We start from the raw sequence: 20076 nt of genomic DNA, 5'->3' as shown, positions 1-20076 counted from the left end.
GAAGATCTCTCATGCTGATCCAGCTGCTGCTTGCATGCGGCGCAGATCCACAGCAAAACAGGAGGTGGCTGAATACAAGAAGTGCCCAGAATTGAACACTCAGAACTTCTCTGAATCTTAGAAGCTTGGGTTTTTTTGAGCATTAAGAAGAACCACACACATACACACAAAGTGTCCTGGAAGCGTGTGCTGTTACTAAATGACACCTTCAGGTCCCCATGATCATGGCAGAATATGGCACAAGCTTCTGTGCTCAGCGCAGACTGAGAACTGCTGCTTTGTGAGTGGGGCGCATTGGAGAAACAACCCGAAAGAGGAAGTGGCCACAGGCGTGCGTGTGACTGACACTGGCTGTATCACCTGTCCCCATCTCCTTAGCACTCTTTCTCTTCCTGCTTTCCCACCTAAGATTGCTGTGAATCGTAAAATGAACAGAAACATTGCCAAGGTCCTGAACAGCTTTTGCTACTCAAAAAGAGAGAAGAGAGAATGCTTTCATGGAATTCCTGGGGAAGTCAACCTTGTTGCAATTCCTGCAATCATTATCTACATCTGTTCTTAAAGAGTTTCTTCTATCACACAGCATTTCAGAACAGCAATCTTATTAACAAGTGTATTACCTTTCTTCTTTTTATTCTTAGAAAAGGAACAAAAATAAACAGCAATATTGACACCCCACATAGCACTGTGGGAAAGCATCAGCCCGTAACAATTCCTATTTAAGTCAGAGCTGGTCCTGCTTTGCAGCCACAGCCAAATATCCATGCTTGGTTGGCTTCCATGCACCAATAAAAGCGGGCACTTAGGCTCTGGTGGTGCTATAAATGTACACAGCTGGTGCACACTTTGCAGATGTTGCACGAATGCTCAGCAACACGATTTTCAGGGGTTTCAATTTTTAACACCCAATTTTTCAGGAATGGTCAAGTGGAAGTTATTCAAACAGAGAGCATTAAATGCGATGCTCAACCAAGGAACCACAATAACCCCTGTAAACACATTTCCCTGCAGTACCTTGCTCTGTTACAGACAGATCTTGTACATCCTAGAGCTAAAGTGCAGCCTGGCCTCCAGCAGCCACACAGTGTCAGGATTTGCTATGCAAAATGTGCCACCTGGGAAAACCACCATGGGAAGAAACAGCAGACATGACCTCCTGGCCTATGAACTGGCCTTCACAGTGACCTATGGAAACATGAGCACATACTATAGATTTTTCTCATAGGAAAAATATATTAAAAGCATGTTAATTATTTTCTAGACCAATATACCAGCATGAAATCTGGAATATCAACAAAATGTTTTTTCTGGAAAATAGCTCCATGCAATAAGGAAGTAGTTCCATGTCTCAGTGTTCTCTAAGTTCTTGTTTCCTGCACATAATACACAAACACACTGATAACCACGCACACCTACATTACTTGCAGTACACACAGATGCTAGCTTGCACTTTTATCGCTAACATTTTATGATTATGAAAACTGATGTGACCATATGAATTCCTCTTGCTAATAAAGCAATTCAAAAACCAAGTCTGAGCTGACATCACAGAGGTGAGTGTCCTTACTGATGCCTGACTCAGCATCCTGAAACCCAATGATTCATTTTTACTGCAGAAAGATTACTTTTCCTCACAGAGTGCTTTCCTACTTCCTCACTTACGTATTTTCACACTGAAGGTAAGAAGTGCTCACAACAAGTTGAGGAGTTCAGGCCGAGGACCTGGCGGCTCTCAACCACACATCAGTCTGAGTTTTCGTTGCTCCTCGCACCAGACGCAATGATGAATGAGATGACAAAACAGAACTTATTTCTAAACCAGCGTACCACAGCCTCGTGCCCTCGCTGCTGGGGTGTGTGGGCATCACTTCTCTCCAACGAAAAGATTTTTATTCGTGTCTGCACGCTGCCTTAGGGAAGTGGAATAAGAAGATAAACGCCCCGAAGCCTGACTCCCCGATTTTCAACCCACAAAGCCCTGCCACGGAAGGAGAGGGCTCAGTACTGAACACAGCGCTGGGTCAGAGCAGCGCGCAGCCCTCAGCCGCTCCCCTCACCCCGCAGCGCCGCCCCACTCACACACGGACCCGGGCACAAACCGCCCCCACCTCCACCGCTTGAGGGAGGGGCTGCGCGCGCCTCCTGCAGTCGAAGGAGGCGGAGCGCGGACGGAGCGCGGAGCTTCGCCCCCGCCCCGCCGGTGGCCCCGGCCCCGGCAGCCGCCGCCCCGCCGCTCCCCGAACTTCGCGGCGCCCGGAAACGGCAGCGCGGCGTCCACAAGCAGACATGAGCGAGTTCGGGGCCGGCGCGGAGCTGCCGGGCTGGGTGGCGGACAACCGCAGCTGGGGCGGTAAGGGCGGCAGGTACCGCGCGGAGAGCTGCGGGAAGGGGGGGGGAGGGGGCAGCGCGGGGCCGGGGCGGCAGGTGGTGCCGGAGGTGCTGGTGGGGCTTGGAACGGGGGCGGCCGTGCCGCTCGCAGCGCCGCGGGGTGTCGGCGATCGCGGGGTGCGCGCTCCCGGCCGGGTGCCATGTTTTAAACGCGCTTCCTCCGTCTCGCAGAGCTCTTTTCCCCAGAGGAGTCGCGCGCGGCGGCACCTGTAGGGTTCCTGCAGGAGCTGCCCAGCTACCGATCCGTGCGGAGGCGCCGGGCCGCCGGAGATGTCCAGGAGCGGCCGGGGAACCTGCGGGGAATCGCCGCTGCTGAGCTCCGGGGGCCGCAGCCCGAGGGAGAGGAGCGCGGGGTCGGGCACCTCTGGGAGCTGCCCATGAGCATCGCCGAGAAGAGGATAATAAGGTCCTTTACGTTTGCTTTTCTCTGCGCTTTTAAATATGACCTGCACCTAAAGGAATGTAGCACGCGTGAGATGAAAGGCAGGCACAGAATGGGGCTTACTTGTCCCTGCGGGGCACTGTTTTGAGAAGTTGCTCAGTCTCTTCTGTCAGGAACCCGTCGTGGCCCCACCTGCAGCAGTGTGGTTGCCGGGAGCCTGACTGGGTGAGGGAGTGCAGCGAATGGGAGGTACACGCTCACAACGAGGAGCTGACCTGCTGCAGATGGACGTGTTTCTTGCTGGCTTCTTCCTCTTGTCTCAAGAGTTTGTGCTCCTAAGGGTTCCAGCAGCTGACCTGTCACTGCAAGCAGCCCAGCCTCTTCATCAGCTCTGAGCACTGCTGTTTCCGTTCTTCCTTGCATTGTGCTCAAACACAGCGTGCTCTCTATTGTGGAATTGATAAGCATGAGACAGCTTTTTAAGACCATTTTCTCCTTTCACATCCTGTAAGCTCTTCTCTGCTGTGAGCAGTTCCTGCCCCTCAGCGTAGCTGTCAGCGGGCTGTATTTCTCACTTGTGACTTCAGCTGTCTCATATCTTAATACTAGGCTCAGAGCTCTTGAGAGCAGAGGGTACATCTGTTGTCTTTGCAACATCCCCATCCAGCCACATTTGGACCTTTAGGTCTGGTGCTTCACAGTTGTGGTTATGAGCTGGGGGACAGGTGGAAGTACAGCCCTCCAAGGAGCTGTACATCAAACAGTGTTTGGTGCTCCACAGAGAACAGGAACAAATTGCTTGCAAGAAGAAAGCTGGTAGAGTGGCTGGACTTAGCTAAGAACTACAGACTGCTTTTAGAGTCAGGCCCAACTCTCTGTAGATGCACAAAATGCTGCAGAAGTTCTGTGTCTCAGTGCACTGAATTTTACATAAAATTGGGTGCTCCACTCCTCCAGAAGCGGAACTGCAGTTCTGTGGCCATGGTGCTCATCAGGAACGAAGTTGGGATATTCTGAGGTGGTTTATGATCTTGTAGCACCATGGGATTCTGGTAAGGCCTCTTGGCACTTCAGGGATCAGTAATTGTGCCTGTATTGTACAGCAGCTGCCAACACAGCATGCTTAATATAATAAATGCTGTGAAAGCTGAACACTCAGTGTCTGGAACAAATATGCAGCCCACACCTTCGTTTAAAATGCAGCACAAACACAGGCTAGACAGTTCTCCAGAGAGTTTGTTTAAAACATTACATGCTGTAGCCTGTAGTTTCCATAGAATGGAATCTTTTGTGAGGAGCTGTGTTTACGATCATGAGGTGGTGTCATCTGTTGCATTGTTTGATTGTTGCAAGCAGGGTTTAACGTGGATTCCTGCTCAAATATTGATTTCACCTTAAGCTGAGAAGGGCGGTGTCAGCACAGCACGTGGTAGTAGCGGTGCTCCTGATGCTGTATGCAGGCAGCTTAGTGCATCGCTTGCACATGTACCAAATATTCTAAATTGGAACCTTTGTTGTCTCCTGCACGGCTGCTGCCTCCTGGGTTCCTAACAATGCCTTTCTTCAGCGCTTGCTGTGTACAAGTCAGTGGTCAAGCTGTGCTTCTGGAGGAGAGTTGACCATCTTAAAAGAAAAAGATGCAAATACGAGCCACTCAGAATTTTCCTTGATGCTGTTGCTGGATACCAGTTTGTAAAATTGAAGTACATTCATATGTTACAAAAAAACACCGAAGAAATTATAGACTATCGGTGGGTCATTCCTGGAATTTGTTTGCAACTTCTGAGAGCAACTAATTCTTAGATGCCAGTATGCTGGCAAGGAAATTTCAAACTTACTGAGCTGGCACTTTACAGTGAATTTTAGGAAAATGGAATGATTAAAAATTGATAATAGGGGTAGCTAGCATATGTTACTGCATCTTCTAGTGCTGACATCTCTCTGAAGGCACCGTTGTGCTTGGTGCTGCTATTTGTGTTGAAGAAGTGAGTCAGTAATTGTATTTCTTATCTCCTAGGGATTCTCAGCAGTCTGATATAAAATATTCTTCTGGGTGGAAGCAGTGGAAAAGAACTAGTAGTAAATCATGGAAAAAAACTCTCAAGGATATCAAACAGTTGTCATCTTACGTGGAGCTTTGGCGGCATGATATTCACAGCATTGAAGGTATTCACCTTCTGTTGGTTTCTCCTCTTTCAGGTTGCTTCTGTTATTAGTGGTCTTACGTGTGTGAGCATAGTTTCACATTTAACTGTATGGCTTAAACACTTACAGCTTAGGAGTGATGGGAGAGTTAACTTCATAAAATCTGTAATGGGGAAGGTGGAATATAGTGGAGGAATTGATTAGAAAGTCTCATTGCCTTTTCACTTATTTCTTAAAGCCAATAGTACTGAAAATTAGCTTTTAATAATGTTTCTTCACTATTATTATTTTTTAAATTATTTTTGTCGTTTCAATTAGTATTACACATGCTTGTTTTATCCCTAGGGAAATTTGGTACTGGCATCCAGTCCTATTTCAGCTTCCTGCGTTTTCTGGTTGTGCTGAATTTTTCAATGTTCATCCTGATGTTCAGTTTTGTTATACTTCCCACTGTCATCTCTAATTATGGAATTTTCAACAGCAGCTCTGCTAAAATTTCTCCACATAACACAGGTAAACATCTCTGTGTACCGCTGTTGTTTTTTAGATTCCTCAATTCCTTTGCCTTCTCCCCCACCCACCAGGGCAGAGAAATTGTGTTTTGTTTTGGTTTTTTTATTAAGAACATGCCATATTTTAATTAACTTGAACTTTCAATTTAATGAGGATTAGTATGTTAGTGACCTTTCCTGCCTTTCTTCTGACAGAGCCTTATTGCACAGTTTACACACCTAGTGGTAATAAGGGACTTGTTTACTTCTATACGTACCTCAAAGATTTGCTCACCGGCACTGTAAGTAATTTGATTTTATTTTTTTCTTACAGTTCTAAGTTTCACATAGCACATAAAACATGAGAGCATTTTACTTAGGAAATGATGCTTTGATAATTTTGAAAAACAAGAGGCATAGGCATCACTGGGTAAAATTAGCCTTTATCCTTAATCTGTGAGATGGTAGTTTTCACTTCTGAGAGCCCACAGGGCCTAGTTAGTCACACACTGCAGCCTGTGCCTCTCTTCTCCAGCTCCTGAATGTTCCATGAGCTGGAGCTTGCTCCCTGTTGTGCTCTCTGTGTAGGTTGCTAGTGTTCTTGACACAGTGCTCTTTGGTTGGAGAGGCGTGGAATTTTTTGCATGTGGTGTCCATGGAAGTTTGTTAGAAGTGTGTAAATATTTAGAATCTACAGATCCTTGTAGTCTGCTTGTGACCCCAGCAGTAATCTTACGTTTACAAAATGCTTCGTTTGAGCCAGGAGGGATTGAACAGTGCAGTTGTCGTTATTGTTATTATTCTGTGTTCATTTTAAACTTGGCCTTTTCGCAGGGGTTCCTGGAAGTGACAGTTTTGTTTTATGGCTATTACACAGTGGATGCTGCATGGCTTAATGTCCTGAGATATAACTTACCTCTAGCATACTTGCTAACAACATTTGCCTACCTTGCACTAAGTCTTTTCTGGATAATCAAAAGGTAAAGATGTTGGTATCCTTCATTTACTGCTCCTGTTGCTCAGTTTGCATTCTTGCTTGTAGGGGACACTGAATTACAGAACAGTTTTACATAGAAATTGAGGATCTTTTGCTAGAAGTTACGATGCCACAGTACCCTTTGTTTGATTTTGAGGAGCTGAACCAGCAAAAATGATATATTGAAGCTGTGTTGACTTCAGTTGACTTTGGTTCCTGCAGAACCACTCACTGAAATTTTCTTAGAGATTTGTTGGTATTATAATACAGTGCTTTAGTCTTTGATGAGCCAGGTTGCCCTAAGTGTGGTGCGTGATTGTTTGTCCTCATGGCTAAAATATGTCTGTATTGAATGAAGTAATGTTGCCTTTTTTTTTTTTTTAGATCTGCGAAAGGATTTAGGCAGAACTTGGTGCATGGTGTAAATCAGTTTCAGAGTTACTGCAACAAAGTCTTTGCAGGCTGGGACTTCTGTATTACAGATCTAAATGCAGCACGGCTAAAGCATCGCAGCTTGCTATATGAGCTCCAAGTGAGTAACTTCTTTAGTTTTTCTACAATTACTATTGCTATATATATATATATATATATATACATATACATATATATATAAAAGAGAAGTGTATAATTAAACAGATAGTGGAATAGGGGTAAGAAATATTGAAGTAGTTTACACTGGGGACAGGGGAATCCACATCATCTCACGTACTTGCTAGTTATCTAGAATTGTGGTGCAACGTGACAAGAATTGGTAGTGAGGTTGAAGGCCCTTCCCCCATCCACTGGGGACTGAAGCCAAACCCTTTTGCTGCTTGTGTTATCTGCCTCTTCCTCACACTCCAGCCCTGTTTCCTGTATTAGTTTCTACACAATCTAACAGGAAAAGCTTGTCTAGCAAAACCTTGTACCACTGGGAGTCAGTTTGAGTATACTGAGTTGTAAGTCTGCAAAGTGTTAGGCAGTTGTTATGCTTAGAAAACACAGAGCTAATGGACTTCCCAAATCAGAAGCGTCTATAAAGGGAGAACCTGAAATGCTTTTTTGCTGAAACTAGAACTGTTTTTTTCTTAGTACACTGGAAGCAGAGATTCATGTTGTGAAACAGTGACCTCTGAAAAGATATTTCTACCTCAAATCACAAAGCAATAATTGCTGATTTCATGAATTAGAGTTGCTTCCTGTTTCAGTAAAGTTCAGTTGTCATCTTAAGGGATTTTTTATTTTTTGCTTTTAAATCCTAAATCTTTTGCCTCGGTAATTCACACCTTGAAAAAAGTTGCCCATTAGTGTTACTCTTTAATTGAAGTACAACATCAGAAAACAGCTGAGTAATCTGTGCTTTTGTTCGGTTTATGTTGCTCTCACAAGTAGTGCACTATTTTTACATCAGCTAAGCTGAAACCTGCTAAGTTGACGTGACCAGCTTCTCTGGGCTCTGCTTGTTTTTCTGTGCCAGACTCCGATTTTTCTTCACAGAGCAGAAAAAATCCAAGTCAGGGTGGTGAAGGCTGGTAGCTTACCTGCAGAAGTATGGAGATGAGTGGTCTGATTTACGCTTATCAAAGTGTAGTACCAAACTGAGTATCTCACAATAGATATCTTTCTCAGGGAGGTACTGACACAGTAGAAGAGGATTACAGGATGCTTTTCTTTGGGTACAGAGCTCCAGACTAGGAACTAGGAAGCTGACCAGGGCTTCCAGTCCTGTGTGGGCCTGTTTGTGTCAATGAAAAGGCATTTTCAGTCTGTTTGAACAGCCTGTATAGTGACCCTCCTAGAAAAAGCTATAGATTTAGCTTCACTGAGGCAAGAATACTCCAGAGGTAAAAGATACAGTGTCAAGACTTGTGTGCTGCATCAGAAAATGATATGTTATTTTTCTTTTGTTTATAGGCAGATTTGGAGGAAGAAAGACTGAAGCAAAAAATAGCTGACAGGACTATCAAAAAAAAGCTACAGATCTTCTCTCTCAGAATATTTATAAATATAGTTGTCATTGCAGTTTTATTAGCGTGCTTTTATTGTATTTTTAGAGCAACTGTCTTCTCTCAAGAAAACTCCAGTGTAAGTATCAGACGTAACATTACAATAGATTACATTGGGGCTGGTGATTTGAGCAAGAATTACTGTGAAAGAGTCAAATATCCTAATACAGAAGCTTTCGTGTAACGGTTTTGAAACACTTGCTTTCTAACTACCTATATTTTTTTTAATAGCAGGGAGTGAGAAGGATAAAGAAAGATGTGCAAGAAAAAACAGTGGTGTCTTCCTTTAATACAGAGGCTTCAGATGCCAGTCTGTGCCTTGGAGCTAATGCAGCTGGGAAGAAAAGCAGCTCGCTTTCTTTCCAGTGTAGCGGTTCTCACTCCTCTGATCTGCTAGTGCTAACACTTGTGTGTCTTGGCAGTGATCTGGCTCAGGGAATGGTCTGGGTAAAACAAACTTAATTATCGTCAGCTTTTTGATCTAGTTGATTGTTCAGCTGTAAAAATAAACAGCAATGGAAGGCAAAGACTACAATCTTTGGTTTGTGGTTTGAGTTACAGCTGTGTGGGGAAACAAAGACTGATCAGGGAGCACTTTGCAGAAGAAAAGGTTCTTGCATCGTTATTGGAAAGAATCAAGTTTGATGGAGTGCTCCCCTCTGTCAGGACAAACAGATGGGAAGAGTGATTCAGAAGTAGAACAGCAAGAGCAGCCAGCTCAACAGTGATTGAGTTCTCTCTAGGACAGCAGGGCTTAAATAGCCTGCTGCAAATGGAGACTGCACTCTTTCCTCTGTTCACTGACGATGTGATGGGCACTGGCTGTGGAAGAGGAAAGTTGTATTCTTGATGGACTTCTCTAAACTGTCAAGATTGCAGAGAGGGGGAGGACCAAAATCTTTATGTCAGCAGAAGTGTTTGAGAACAGAGAAGGATGATAGCACAACACTGAACAACTGAGAAGATGCCTTCGCTTGCTGTGGGCTTTATATGTAAGGGTTGATATCTTGAGCTTGCCTAAGTGGAGGTTGTTAATGTGGTGGGAAAGTCAGGTGAGCTGTTTGTTACCTGTGAGAGTGACTCAAAGTGTCTTTTGGTACAGGTATAGGTCTAAAAGCTGATACCCTTTAAAGTAGAGCAAGACAATATAATCAGGTGTGAGCCTTGGTGAAAACAGCCTTTTCAGGGAGAAGCTTTGGAGAAAAGCAAGGTTGTATTGCAGCGGTCAGCCTTGTTCCAAATATGAGTGCATGCTGAAGACAAAGTTTTGGACAGGAAAGAATGGTAGGTAGCTGAAGAGAGCACAATGCCAGAAATACCTGAGTGTACTGCCATCTTTCTCTTTTTTTGTACAGGATGTCAACAATGTGAGCTTCCAGGCTAATCTTTTAGTTCAGTATTTGCCATCCATCGTGATCACAGCGGTCAACTTGATTATTCCTCAGATCTTTTCAATTCTGATCAGATTTGAAGATTATTCACCAGCCTTTGAAATCAGGCTGACACTGTTGAGGTAAAGATATTTTTGCTATGGGGCCTTGGATGTTTGAACAACTTGTTCTTGGTAGATTTGAGGTATTGTAAACATTCAAATACCACGAGTCAGAGGTTGGACTCCCTGCAACAGAGAGCCTGGGCACTGGAAGCCAAGCAGGCATTATTTGACTTACGTTTCATTGGAAGCTTGCATTTCAGATCTGGAAATGATCTCCTCTTTTGTTGACAGTACAGTGCAGTCATTTAATGTTCCAGTTTCTGTTCCGTTTAGCTGTATGATCTGGACATCTTCAACAATCTGAAAGTCAGTAGGTAAATTAGTAGGAAAGTGCTGACTGTAGAGCTGTGAATTCACACCACTGTGTGCAGCAGTTCCCTGGATGTGCAGCTGTTATGTGTGCACAGCAACCAATTTTACTCATTTTAAAGAGCAGTATAGCAGTAAATGAAGCAGGGCGTTGCTTAGGGCAAAAGTTAATTGTTTTGGAATAAAAGATACTTTAAACTGAGTGTGTGAACTGGCATTTGGCAGGCTAAGGTGGCAAGATCAAGATTGAAGCATTTGAACATTGTTAAACACCAGTATTTGTATTTCTGGTTCAGTTAAGTGCCTCTGAAGGCCTGAAGCCACCTGAGGGGAATGTTGCACATAAAGTTGTCATCTGGCCTCTCCACTGTACTTCAGAGAGCAGCAGACCACTGTGGGTTGAGCTCCCATCAAATGAAGAGCCTGGGGGCTCAACTTACAGGACTGGTCTAGGAAGAATAGAATGAAAAGAAACAAAGAGCTGTAGCCTAAAGCCAAGAAGGTGAAAGGCAATTTAACCTACTACTAAAGAAAGAAATGTATGTGATATCTGCCTGGTCATTCCATTAAAACTGCTGCATTTTCAGTCTCTGTGTTCTTCATTGGGCTCCTCTGTCAGTGGAGTCAGATGCCAGAATAGCTGTGTTTTGGAAAGTTTAAGATTGCTTTTTGCTTTTCTTCCAGGTGCATCTTTGTGCGGTTGGCCAATATTGGTGTTCTGTTGGTCTCACTGTGGACTCAGATCCACTGTACCACTGACCAGTGTAAGGCCTGTGGGTACAATTACGAACTCTATCCTGTAAGTAGACTTATCTTGGTCCTTAATCACCTGGACTTGTAGTAAGATCTTTTTCCATGAGGTTTGGTTGTTTAAAAGTATTCAGAATTGGACTTGTGGTTCCTGTTCGTGCTGTAGATCGTGCTGTGTGCATGTGTATCTATCTGTCTGTCTATCACTTATCTTCCATTTATTTACAGCTGATTATTTTATTACATTAACAGATGGTAATTTAGCAGAGATTTGCTGGCTACTGTGAAGTCCATTTGAGGTTGTGTTGTCACTGTCTTTTTCTTCAATAAAACAAATTGTCATGGAAAGCAAATAGAACAGTTGGTTTGGAAGCTCTGAAACACTTGAAAACTTTAGAAATGGAAATTATTATGGTTTTATCTTTATTGGTGTGAGCTGATTGAGAAGTGTGTTGCTTTAGTGATTGATAGCATATTTATTTTTATTTTTTAACCATTTGTCATTAGACTTTTAATGCTGATTTTTTTCCTGATATGTTTTTCTAGTGCTGGGAGTCTGCAGTTGGGCAAGAAATGTACAAACTGTTGATGTTTGATTTCATGATAATAATTGCTGTGACCCTGTTTGTGGACTTTCCTAGGAAGTAAGTGTCTCTGCCTTTTGAGCATACCTTTACAAAATGATTTATGATTTTTTTTTCATTTATTAATTCCCTGTATTTCTAACCAGATTGACAGTTTTAAAGTAAAATATCTCTGATTATTTGAGTACTTATACAGATAGATGCTTTTTTTTTGAGACTTGTATCTACTTCAGACATCTTTCTGTCACGTCATTGAATGCTTCAGTGCTGAATTTCATGTGTATTAGCGTTCAGCTAAGCTCTGTAGCTTCACTCTAGAACTTAGTGATGTTCTTTGTTTTTAGGATACTAGTTACTTATTGCTCTTGGAAGCCAGTTCAGTGGTTGGGTTTGCAGGAATTTGGAATTTCTGACAATGTCCTGGATATCATTTATGGACAGACGATCTGCTGGATTGGAACCTTCTTTTCACCACTTCTTCCTGCAATAGCAACTATAAAATACTTCATCATCTTTTACATTAAAAAGGTAGTGATGTTTGGTGTAAATACAAGTAACAACAACAAAGAAAACATTTTTTTATGTTGGTATACAGTTGATTTAAAACAAAACCTTAAAAAAAGATACAGTATGCAGGAAATGAGGTAATAAAATTCTGTTTTTTGTAACTTTTATTTTACTTTTAAGAGAAGATAGGATTTTGCTTTGACATAAAGGAAGGGAACACTTTAATGACTACATAAATTATTTGTAGCCTTTTAAAAAAATCTTTTCTAATAAAAGTAATTTATAACTCCTTTTGCATTGATCTGTTTACTGCTTACAGTGCTTAGAACTTGGGCAAGATTTTGCCAAACTGCTAAATGTTTGGGAGCAGAATGGAAAGTCCAAGCTTTATTAGATATATGACGTGGTTTCAGCATATCAGAAACCTTGCTCTACAATTAGACATCTCCTGTGCAACAAATTCTTACCAGTGTTTAATTCTGGTGAGGAGGGGTGTATCCACTGAAGCTTTGGCAGATCGTAGCAAAAGGCTGTGTTGCAGATCATATACTCTGTGACTGATGTTATTTGGCTCTCCACAAGTGTGATCTGGATCAAACTTATTCAGAATAAGAGATGTTGGTTTATACTACAATGCAGAGCATTCTTGTCTTTGTCCGTCTCAGTCCACGTACATGAAAGGAGGGATGGCTGCCTGGTAGCATATCTGAAGATGGAAAATACAGTTGGTGGGGAAGTAATACGTTAATACATAAGTAGATGTAACATTCTTGCTCCTTTTTTCTCTCCAGATCAGGTTGATACACACATGTAAACCTGCAAGTAGGCCCATCAGAGCATCAAGTTACAATTTTTTCTTGGTGGTGCTGTTGATTGGGCTCATCTTAGCTTTCATTCCTTTGGGAGTCAGCATAGCACAGTAAGTGACAATTTAACTTCTGTGAAGTTGGCATTTGCTTTAAGGTTGTCAGTTCCCTAGAAATAGATCAATAACTTCTAAATGATAAAATAGAATACTGTGTACCTGCCTATAATAAAATCAAACTTCTATTTAGTTTATATCAACAAAAAAATACCGTTTTTAAGATGAGGTGCACTTTTACCCTATCAGCAAGATGGTGCTGGCTTGCGTTGGATTATTTTGTCTTTACATTTTGGTGTAGCATCTCATTTATCTTCTGATTTTTTTTCACAGTATCTCCTCTTCCAAGGCATGTGGGCCGTTCAGAAATTTTAACACCTCATGGGCTGTTGTTCCAGATACAATACTTGGGTTTCCAATAGGTCTGCAGAAATTCCTTCTTGGCATAGCATCAGAAGCTTTTGCAGTGCCTTTTTTTGTGGTTGCCTGGTAAGTGATATGAAGACCTGATCCTGTTATAAATGACTAGTTTCCTTCATTACTGAGCTGATAACAAACAAATTTTAGACCATATTTTCCATTTGCAGTCAAAAGCATCAAAGCCCATATGAAGCCTCACTCCTTGTGTCTTTACCCATTTATCGTTGTTTGTTAGCTTTATTCCACCTCATCTTTCACAGCCCATGTCCCACATTCTTCTTTCTCGGAACTGTTAATTGTTCTGCAAATTGGTGTTGTAAATCCTATGATCACAAATTCTGTTCATTAAACTTCGTTCAAAAGGAACAAAAAAAAGTGAGGAAGAAGGACTAAAATAGCCATTCTGTAAGGTAAAAATTGGTATGGTTTCATAGAATTTTGAGGGTTTGAGGTTACCTTTGGAGATGATCTAATTCAGCCCTCATGTTCAAAGCAGGGTAGCCTAGGGTAAGTGCTTGGGAACCATGTCCAGTTGGGTTTTGAATATTGCTAATAGCGGAGACTCCACAACCGTGCAGTAAAGAGAGAGCTGTGCTGTCAAAACACAACCTATAAAATCTGAACTGGGCCTTGCCTCTACGTCTTCTAGAGCTCTGTCCCAGCTTGGCAATAACAAAAATAACAGGTGCTTCTCAGCAAAGCTATATCCTACTGTATTTTTTCCTCATCTTCTTTTCATCTGAAACATATATGTAGACCATTGATTCCCTTGACCTATAACAGCGTTTTTGTTTGCATGGTGCTAACATAATGTTGGTTTGTTGTTTGCAGCCTCCTTATGTTCTATTCGATTGCCTTGGCTGGAGCGCACAAAAGAGTGGTTGAGCAGCTAAGGGAACAACTGGTTATGGTAAGATTTAACTCAATATATTTTTGTACCCCAGAAGTTTTCCTTGTGGCATCCATAATCAGGCATACAGAGGAAGAACATTCTTCCCACACTTCTGCACGTTTGGTGTTCGGAGGCAGTGAAGAATGTTTCATAGATTACATAGGAAAAGTAACTGAAGCACAGAAGTATTTTTCAGTCTAGTTGGTGTGCTTGGGCTGCAGCTGCAGCAAGGCCCAGTTGTATCAGCAATGCAGGTGTGTGGGATGCACTGAGAAGTGATGTCCCTGTTCTTTATTTGTTGCATTGCTTAAATCAACCCATCTGCGTGGTTTTTTTCCTGCCATAAGAGAACTTCAAACTTAAGGCTTCTGTACCTTCCACCGTCTTTCAGTCTTTGTTTCCTTCTCCACGCTCAGAGACAGACACCTGACTTCTTGCCCTTCACTCCAAGTCTGTGTTTCTACTTTACCATGGCTGGACTTTTTTTTGAGTCCCAGCACTACGTGCAATGATTACTTAAGGTGGAACAAATCACCACTAACCAGTCTTTGGAGAATGTTGCCGGTGTTATTTGCAGCCATCAAAAGCTACTAGTGTTTGTCAGTTTAAGAGAATTTGTATGCTGTGGTCTGTCAAACAGCTCTGGTCCGAATCTAACCTTTCTCCTAAGACTTCTCACTTAATTAGGAAAGATCGTGGTTTTGTTAAATGCATCTTGTAGGTATGATACTTAACAATTTATCACCAGGGAAAAAAACAAAAAGCAAAAATATTCCGGGTGAGAGATTTCTTAAGAGTATAAGGGATTTAGGAGCAAAAGCCTTTACTTTATTGCTGCTTGCACACTGTTGTTTGGCTTCTGGGAAGTACAGTTCTAAATCTCTAGGTATGTCAGATGTTTCTTTTTGGATTCAATACAGAACTGATAACATGTGGCCTAACACGACGCAAATTATTTCAAAGCCATTGTTAAAATAGTTTTGGCATTTGAGAGAGTGCTGTTAACCACTAGAGTACTTGGTGATGAGAGCAGCTATCTGCTTCTAGTAAAGAAATGAGTTGTATATAGAATTTGTACATCGTTTTATCTGGAGTGTGCTTTTTATTCTGTCTTTCCAGGAGAGTCGTGACAAGTTGTTCCTAATTGCAAAACTAACAGAAGCTCAGAAAAATTATTGAAAACCACAAAAAGCCGGAAGATAATGGTACCACTGGCTAAGGATAGAGGATCTGCAGCATGTAAAAACAGAGCAGCTGACCAGCTCCGTGATCTGTGTAGTGGATGCTTAACATTCTTATTAGTGTTGATTATGCTAGTGGGCCTTAGTTTCCAAGACTGGAAGTTTAGCTTATTTGTACCATATTAGACCTGTTCAAAACATTGTATTGCAGAGCACTTTATTGCTGCCATTTCAAAGCTGTTAGAGTTTGTGATAAGTTCCTGGTTTGTTCATGTTTTTCGGGAGTTTTGGGCAAAATGTGATTAGAACTGAAACTATTTAAAAACTCTGCACAGTTTTTATAAATTATACTTGTAAGAATTGGGGTGGGATGAGGGGGGAGGGGGGGTGGTTTTACGTTTTCCCACTCAGATCTTTTAAAATGAAAGCAATCGAGACTCGTGTCAGTATTTTGAAATAGCACAGTTGAACACTAGATGAAGAAAACAAGCAGGAGAACCCAGCTGCTGCACGCTGCAGTCCCTGCTCTGTGGTGCCCAGCTGACTGGTGTGCAGGAGCCTCTTTTAAATGGGTATGGCTTTACTACTTGCATTTCAGTTTTGAACAAGTGCCTCAAATACTGTTCTGTGTTCTAAAATGTGAATTTTTGGGAGTTATTTATAGTTCAGAAATGCAGCATTCAGAAACTCGGATGCCACTGTCCTTTAACTGCTTGTTTAAGTGGACAAACGAGCTGTGTGACTCAGAACAATGTTTCCATGTAGCCTTCAAGACCGTCCCTTTATTTGAAGGCTGATTTTCTCCAGATTGCAGTGTAAAGAATTGTGTGCATTACTTGAAATTCCTGGTAGTACACTGGCATTTAACGTAAGATACTTTTTTTTCTTTTTATGATGTTTTGTAATGTTTTCTGTCCTCAGTTGTAAAGAAATGAACATGTAATAAATCAATTTTAAAATCTAATCCTAATTAAAAAAAAAAAAAAGTTTTATTGAACGGTGTAAACTGAGTTGAGAGTTTGAGATTTTATTGCTTTATTTGCCTGGGAAGCACATTTACACGAAGAAGAGCTGTGTGGACGCCTCCCAGAGCTCCCGCTGCGGCACCGCGCGGGAATTGCCTCGTGGGCTCCCGCCTCAGGGGCGGAGCGATCCCCTTTCGTTCCTATAGAAACCAGCAGACGCTGGTCTCGAGTGACAGCTCCGCTGGCCAGTGTGGAGGCGGCTGGCAGCCAATGGGAATCGCCATGGCGGCGGGAGGCGGGCGGCCCGCGGCGATGACGTAAGCAAGCGCGACGCAGAAGGCGTCGGGGTCAGCGGGATGGCGGCGGTCGCGGTTCTGACTCCGGCGCTGCGGTGCTCACTGGGGCGGCACCGAGCGCTGAGCGGCTCTGCGGGTACAGAGCCGCCGCTGCCCGCTGTCGGCCGGCCGGGGCCTTTCGGCTGGGCCCTCGCAGCCGGGGCCGGACGGCGGCAGAGCCCCGCTCACCTCTGTCCCTTCGGCAGGTCGCTGCGGAAGGCGGCCTTTCCCCGCCGACGGGGCGTCCCTGAGGCCCTGCAGCACGAGGGCGGCTCCGGACGGCGTCAACAAAGCCGTCGTAGATCGCATCATCCGCGTGGACCACGCCGGGGAGTACGGTGCCAATCGCATCTACGCCGGGCAGATGGCCGTGCTGGGCAGGTCGACCGCGGGGCCGCTCATCCAGGTGCGTGGGACCTGAGCCCTGCTGGTTTGTGTTGCGCTGCTTGGTTGTAGCAGAGAGCTTAACTTCTTGGGTCTTTGCTGACATTTGGCTCTGTTGCAGCAAATGTGGAATCAAGAAAAGGAACACCTGAAAAAGTTTAATGAGTTAATGATTGCATACAGAGTCCGTCCTACTGTCCTATTGCCTTTTTGGAATGTAGCAGGCTTTGTTTTAGGTGAGTTTATGTTATTATTGCTGTTGTTGGTTTTGGAAGTCTTCATGTGCTTAAGTTATTAACGTTGTTTCAGATTTCACTGTTTGTATGCGTTTGGTACTGCAATCACAGGGGCTGGAAGCTCTCTACTTGGAAAGAAGGGCGCAATGGCTTGCACAGTGGCTGTGGAAGAAAGCATATCAGACCACTATAACAACCAGATCCGAACTCTAATGGATGAAGATCCAGAAAAGTACAAAGAACTGATGCAGGTAACTGTGGCTTAAAAAGAGCAAAAGAAATTCATTGAACTTCATAATGTGACGTGACTTTTAAAATATTGCACCAATCTGGATTTCCAGCATCTCTCTCTTCTGTTGTTTAGAATTCTGAAGTCAGTAGAAATTTTAGGATAAAAAGATGGCTCTTCCTCTAGCAGTACTAAGCCTATTGAGCAGCAAACTAAAATATACGTTAGATTAACTTCATTTTTCAGTGCTTCATTGCTCTTCTTTTCACTGGGAGAACTGGGCCTTAATTGTGATTACTTCTAACTGAAAGGAAGAAGTTAGAAGGGAGAAAAGGGAAAACAGTGACTACATAACCATGTCTAGCATAAGCAAAATGTTACTATGTGAGTCTAGTTTTGAACGCTGCTCAGAGGAAGGAAGGAGCTTGTGTTTGTTAGCTTTGCAAGAGAATTATTTCCCAACTACTTTAGGTGTCACTTTAGGATGCCCTTCTGTAGGGTGTTTATGAAGGGCTGAACTGTTCTCAGATATTGCAAGTTCAGCTCATTTGTGGTAGGAGCTTACTCTACAGCTTGTGTATACATTTCTAGTTCCTTGCTGAATGTTACTCTGTTCAGTTGTGTCTAATTTAACATGCTGACAGTCTGCTTCCATCCAAATTGTATTTGTGTTACAGGAGTAATACCTCATGGCACCAGATTGTGCTGATGTTCATGAGGAAAATATTGCCTATGAAAATAAAGGCTAGTATCTGAGTGCAAAATATAGAGGAAAGAGTTGAGTAGTAGGGTTATTCACAGTCTCAGCATGAGAAACAGTAATGAAAGCAAATTTCTTGGATGAGGACGGTGGCTGAAGGTATGTTCTGACCATGTTATTAAGCTGTCCTGCTTATCTCCAGTCATACCAAGAGAAAATTCTTTAGATCTTTTTGTCCTAGTTGGAAAAAGTAGAGGAGAAAAACACTGTTCTTCAGACTATGCTGAAAATGGGCAAAAGCTGTGTTGGGTTACAAGGAAATACCCTTACTGATTATCTGTCAGATGCCTCAATGTTGTCAATTGAATTGTCAGAGTAACAGTTGTAGTCATAGTGACTGACTGGTTCAACACATACAAATTTTCTTAAAATTTTTAACGAGATAGTGGTGTAGAATGGCCTGGGCTGAAAAGGACCTCAGAGATCACAGTAGCTTAGTTTTCTTCAATACTTTTGCAGAACATTTAAGTAACTTTAGTTTTGGGAGATGATATAAATAATCCCTTTCTTGGAAGTTGAAGATTTGGAAAAGCTTCTGAGAGACCTGGGCTTGCCCTGGTGCACACAATGACCAACGGGCTGTAGTCCTATGTTCAGCTGCCTTGACTCTTCTGCAAAGAAGACTTAATAATTACTTGCTATTTTTAAAGATAATAAAGCAATGTCGGGATGATGAACTGGAGCACCATGACATTGGGCTTGAGCACGATGCAGAGAGAGTAAGTACAGTGTTAACTAATTGGTGCTGTTCTAATTCAAATAAAACTCCACCCTGCGGGGTACTTCTATCTTTTTGTTCTTTTTTTACAGGCACCAGCTTATTCTGTTTTGAAGACGGTGATACAGCTTGGGTGCAAAGCTGCAATATATTTATCAGAAAGAATTTAGTGCTATTTTCCAATGATGCTTGCGGTAATAAACTGTGAAACAAAATCTTTATTTTATTCAGATTTGTACAATTTTCTTAATTGAGCATCTGTTTCAACCATATCTGATTTTGTCACACTGAGAACCTGTTCAAAAAAAATCTACACTTGAGTCATTTGGGATGAATGGGAACAATGGGAGAACTGGCAGAAACTGTTCACAAGGTGGCAGTAAAATATGCATGTATTTACATATGTACTGTGGGTATGTGTTACATACATATCCACACACATCAACGTAGGAAGTTTTCCATTGCCTTCAAATTTATATATACTTGGAGTAAGTTGGAACTTATTAGCTCATTTTAAAATCATCAATATTGAATAAGTAGGATATTTTAAAATTGTAATTGGGAAAGTAAAATGAAGTGAGCACTTCTGTTTGCTCTGCCTCGAATAAAGATTGGTGATTATAAGATTAAAATCTTTCAAGTCTTGCCAACTTATTCATTTATTTTGTCTCAGTTTTTGGATTTTTTGTTTGTCTTCCCTTGCTTCTGCTCTCTGTGTACACAGAAGTAATGGATGTATGAAGCAAGTGGAGAGAGCAACTTGGAGCACCTATGGAATTGCACTTCATGTTCTCTTACAGCTTTCGAGTTTATGTTCCTTTGGTTCCAGTCTTCAGTGGCACTCCGTATTGAAATTATTTTTGCATGCTTCCTGCTGACGTTCTGCCTTGGAGCAGTAAAAATGCCCGAGACAGAGATCATTGTATCTGCTCTGTTAAACTCTAACCAGAGATGATAAAAATACAGCAGCAGAATTAGTATGTTGTAAACCAGTAGGGATGAAAAGCATTTTCTGCATAATTGCATCTCTTGCTTGTTAGGTCTTAAAAAGTTATTAGCCAACACTTAAAAGTCCCTGACAG

At 42.4% G+C, this 20076-nt stretch overlaps 2 protein-coding genes across 2 annotated transcripts; both read left to right on the top strand.

Moving 5' to 3' along the window:
* Positions 1-2236: 2236 nt before the first annotated feature.
* On the top strand, positions 2237-16303 carry TMC7 (transmembrane channel like 7). The gene is made up of 16 exons (XM_042864693.1): positions 2237-2350; positions 2560-2794; positions 4788-4936; positions 5261-5428; positions 5623-5708; positions 6241-6386; positions 6767-6914; positions 8276-8446; positions 9723-9880; positions 10856-10970; positions 11468-11565; positions 11850-12033; positions 12804-12931; positions 13208-13363; positions 14126-14204; positions 15306-16303. The coding sequence occupies exons 1-16, from the start codon at positions 2287-2289 to the stop codon at positions 15363-15365; spliced, it is 2145 nt and encodes a 714-aa protein (XP_042720627.1). The 5' UTR covers positions 2237-2286; the 3' UTR covers positions 15366-16303.
* A 377-nt stretch (positions 16304-16680) lies between these two features.
* COQ7 (coenzyme Q7, hydroxylase) lies at positions 16681-19626 on the top strand. The gene is made up of 6 exons (XM_042864333.1): positions 16681-16764; positions 16874-17073; positions 17173-17287; positions 17399-17538; positions 18927-18995; positions 19087-19626. The coding sequence occupies exons 1-6, from the start codon at positions 16689-16691 to the stop codon at positions 19162-19164; spliced, it is 678 nt and encodes a 225-aa protein (XP_042720267.1). The 5' UTR covers positions 16681-16688; the 3' UTR covers positions 19165-19626.
* Positions 19627-20076: the final 450 nt, after the last annotated feature.

Source organism: Lagopus leucura, unplaced genomic scaffold (assembly GCF_019238085.1).
Source record: "Lagopus leucura isolate 7727_CA_CO unplaced genomic scaffold, USGS_WTPT01 Super-Scaffold_760, whole genome shotgun sequence".
In the NCBI taxonomy this organism is placed as follows: Eukaryota; Metazoa; Chordata; class Aves; order Galliformes; family Phasianidae; genus Lagopus; species Lagopus leucura.
The sequence above is the reverse complement of the archived record's forward strand: the minus strand, read 5'-3'. Positions and strand labels throughout refer to the sequence as shown.